The sequence below is a fragment of the Myotis brandtii genome, unplaced genomic scaffold (assembly GCF_000412655.1).
Source record: "Myotis brandtii unplaced genomic scaffold, ASM41265v1 scaffold274, whole genome shotgun sequence".
Taxonomy (NCBI): domain Eukaryota; kingdom Metazoa; phylum Chordata; class Mammalia; order Chiroptera; family Vespertilionidae; genus Myotis; species Myotis brandtii.
The window spans coordinates 5,204,011-5,206,176 of record NW_005360425.1 but is presented as its reverse complement, the minus strand read 5'-3'; the positions used below and the strand labels follow the sequence as shown (position 1 = coordinate 5,206,176).

General features: G+C 58.6%; 1 protein-coding gene across 1 annotated transcript in view; it reads left to right on the top strand.

The window, feature by feature from the left end:
- Positions 1 to 2,166, top strand: part of COL9A2 (collagen, type IX, alpha 2) — a 14,098-nt gene that overhangs the window by 7,962 nt on the left and 3,970 nt on the right. The window contains exons 20-25 of the mRNA XM_014541499.1: positions 216 to 260; positions 662 to 715; positions 1,269 to 1,322; positions 1,611 to 1,664; positions 1,749 to 1,820; positions 2,053 to 2,162. Of these exons, the coding sequence (XP_014396985.1) occupies positions 216 to 260; positions 662 to 715; positions 1,269 to 1,322; positions 1,611 to 1,664; positions 1,749 to 1,820; positions 2,053 to 2,162 (389 nt within the window). The remainder of the gene's footprint in view (positions 1 to 215; positions 261 to 661; positions 716 to 1,268; positions 1,323 to 1,610; positions 1,665 to 1,748; positions 1,821 to 2,052; positions 2,163 to 2,166) is intronic.

Sequence of the window (2,166 nt, the reverse complement as noted above, 5' to 3'; positions counted from 1 at the left end):
ATATAAATTTCAGAAAGAGGAAGGGAGAGGGAGAGATAGAAACATCAATGAAGAGAGAGAATCATTGATTGGCTGCCTCCTGCATGCCCCATCCTGGGGATTGAGCCTGAAACCCGGGCATGTGCCCAAATCAAACTGGCAACTTCTTGGTTCCTGGGTTGATGCTCAACCACTAAGCCACACCAGCTGGGCTCTGATGTCACTTTTTTCTACAGGGTGTGCCAGGCCAGCCCGGGACCAAAGGAGGCCCAGGAGACAAGGTGAAGTGACCCCAAGCTGGCAGCAGAAAGGCTTCATCTGAGGGAGGGAGCCTAGGGGCAAGGGACCAGGGCTTGTCCTAAAAACTGCAAGGCTCAGGCCTCACCCCAGGCTCAGCGACTCAGCCTGTGCACAAATCCCTTGGGCCTAAGCACTTCCCTCCTGGCACCTCCCGCCACTCCCCACACCTCACCTCAGCTCAGCGGAGACAGATGGCATGGCTCTGAATCCAAAGGAGAGACAAACAGGGAAATCAGTGGAGTCCAGGGGATCTGACCAAGAACACCCTCTCCCTTCCACAACTTATTGGGTTCCAGAGTCTGTTTAGGGTTCATTGGGCTTCTCCCAGACCAAGGGCCTGACTGGGCCACCCAGACTGACCTTAAACTGTGTTTTCCTACAGGGTGAGCCAGGCCAGCAGGGCCTCCCTGGATTCTCTGGTCCCCCTGGGAAGGAGGTAAGTGCCCTCTCCTTTGACACAAGGGCTCTTGCTTTGTCCCCCGTCCCCAGGCCTGAGGACCCTGCACTCAACTTATGGGGTCTGGGTGAGACTATGGGGTGAACCCTTGGCATGGAGGTGCCCTGGGTGCCAGCCAGGGCCCTGCCACTGACCCACTATCCGAGGGAAGCTCCCTCTCCTTTCTGTACCAGGCAGTAGGGATAAGGGGCTCAGAATCATTCATTCATTCATTTATTCATTCACTCATTCCGTAAGCATTCACCATATAGCTGCAACTGTGCTAAATGCTGAGATACACAGTCTCCTATTCACACAGAGCTTACGGTTTGTTAGCAGAAGAGACGGACATTAAATAAATGAACACATGATAACTAACTACAATTGTGTTGAGTCCTATGAAGGAAAAGTACAGAGACCAGAAGAGAAGAACAGGGTGTAAGGGAAAGCTTCCTTGAGGAAGCGAATTAGCTGTGACTCAGGAATGGGCTTTAGCCAGGTGTGACGGGAGGGACCACCAGGCCTGCTTAACTCCAATTTCTCTGTCCCCCAGGGAGAGCCCGGGCCTCGAGGAGAAATCGGTCCCCAGGGCATCATGGGGCAGAAGGTAAGTGCCTGGCACAGTGCCCCTCCCCGGGGGCCTTTGCAGCTGCTGGCTCTGCTGGATGAGGATCTGGGTCCTCGCAATGGCCCAGCACATGCGCAGTCCTGTCCACCCTGAGGGAGGCTTCCCGGCTGGGCCTCAGTATGTTGGTCTGTGAAGTGGGGCCAAGGACGTCCATGCTGGTGACAGTAGAAATGGAGGGCACCTGGCCATGCAGGGTCTGGCCTGGGGTCCGCAGGGCGAGGCTGCCAGTGCGGATAGCCTGGGTGTGACCCTTTCTTTCTCTTCCAGGGTGACCAGGGTGAGAGGGGGCCCGTGGGGCTGCCAGGCCCTCAAGGACGGCAGGTAAGAGAGAGGCGGCTTGGATGGGCAGTGGGGAGCACGCCTGGCACCTCATTTGCTTGACCCTCTGGTTTCTTCTCTTCTCAGGGCCCCAAGGGGGAGCAGGGGCCTCCGGGAATTCCAGGACCGCAAGGCCTGCCCGGCATCAAGGGAGACAAGGTACCAAATGGCGCTGGAAAAACCCTGGGAAAGAGGCCCAAAGACACGGGGTGGAGGACGAGAGCTCACCTTCCTCCTGAGCTTCCCAACCTTTGGGGAAAATGACACCCCGTGGGCCCCAGGGAGTCCCGGGGAGCGAGGGGGCGGCAGAGGCAGGGAGAAGGGACCCCGCATACCCCGCCCTCCCTGGAGAGGAGAGCTCACCGAGCCCCCGACGCCCCGCTTTCTCCAGGGCTCCCCAGGGAAGACCGGACCCCGCGGCGGAGTGGTGAGTACCAGCGCCCCCTCTTCTGGGGCTTGGGGGGCGCCCCCACGTCCGGAGGTTGGGGGTGGGTGGTGGCGGCAC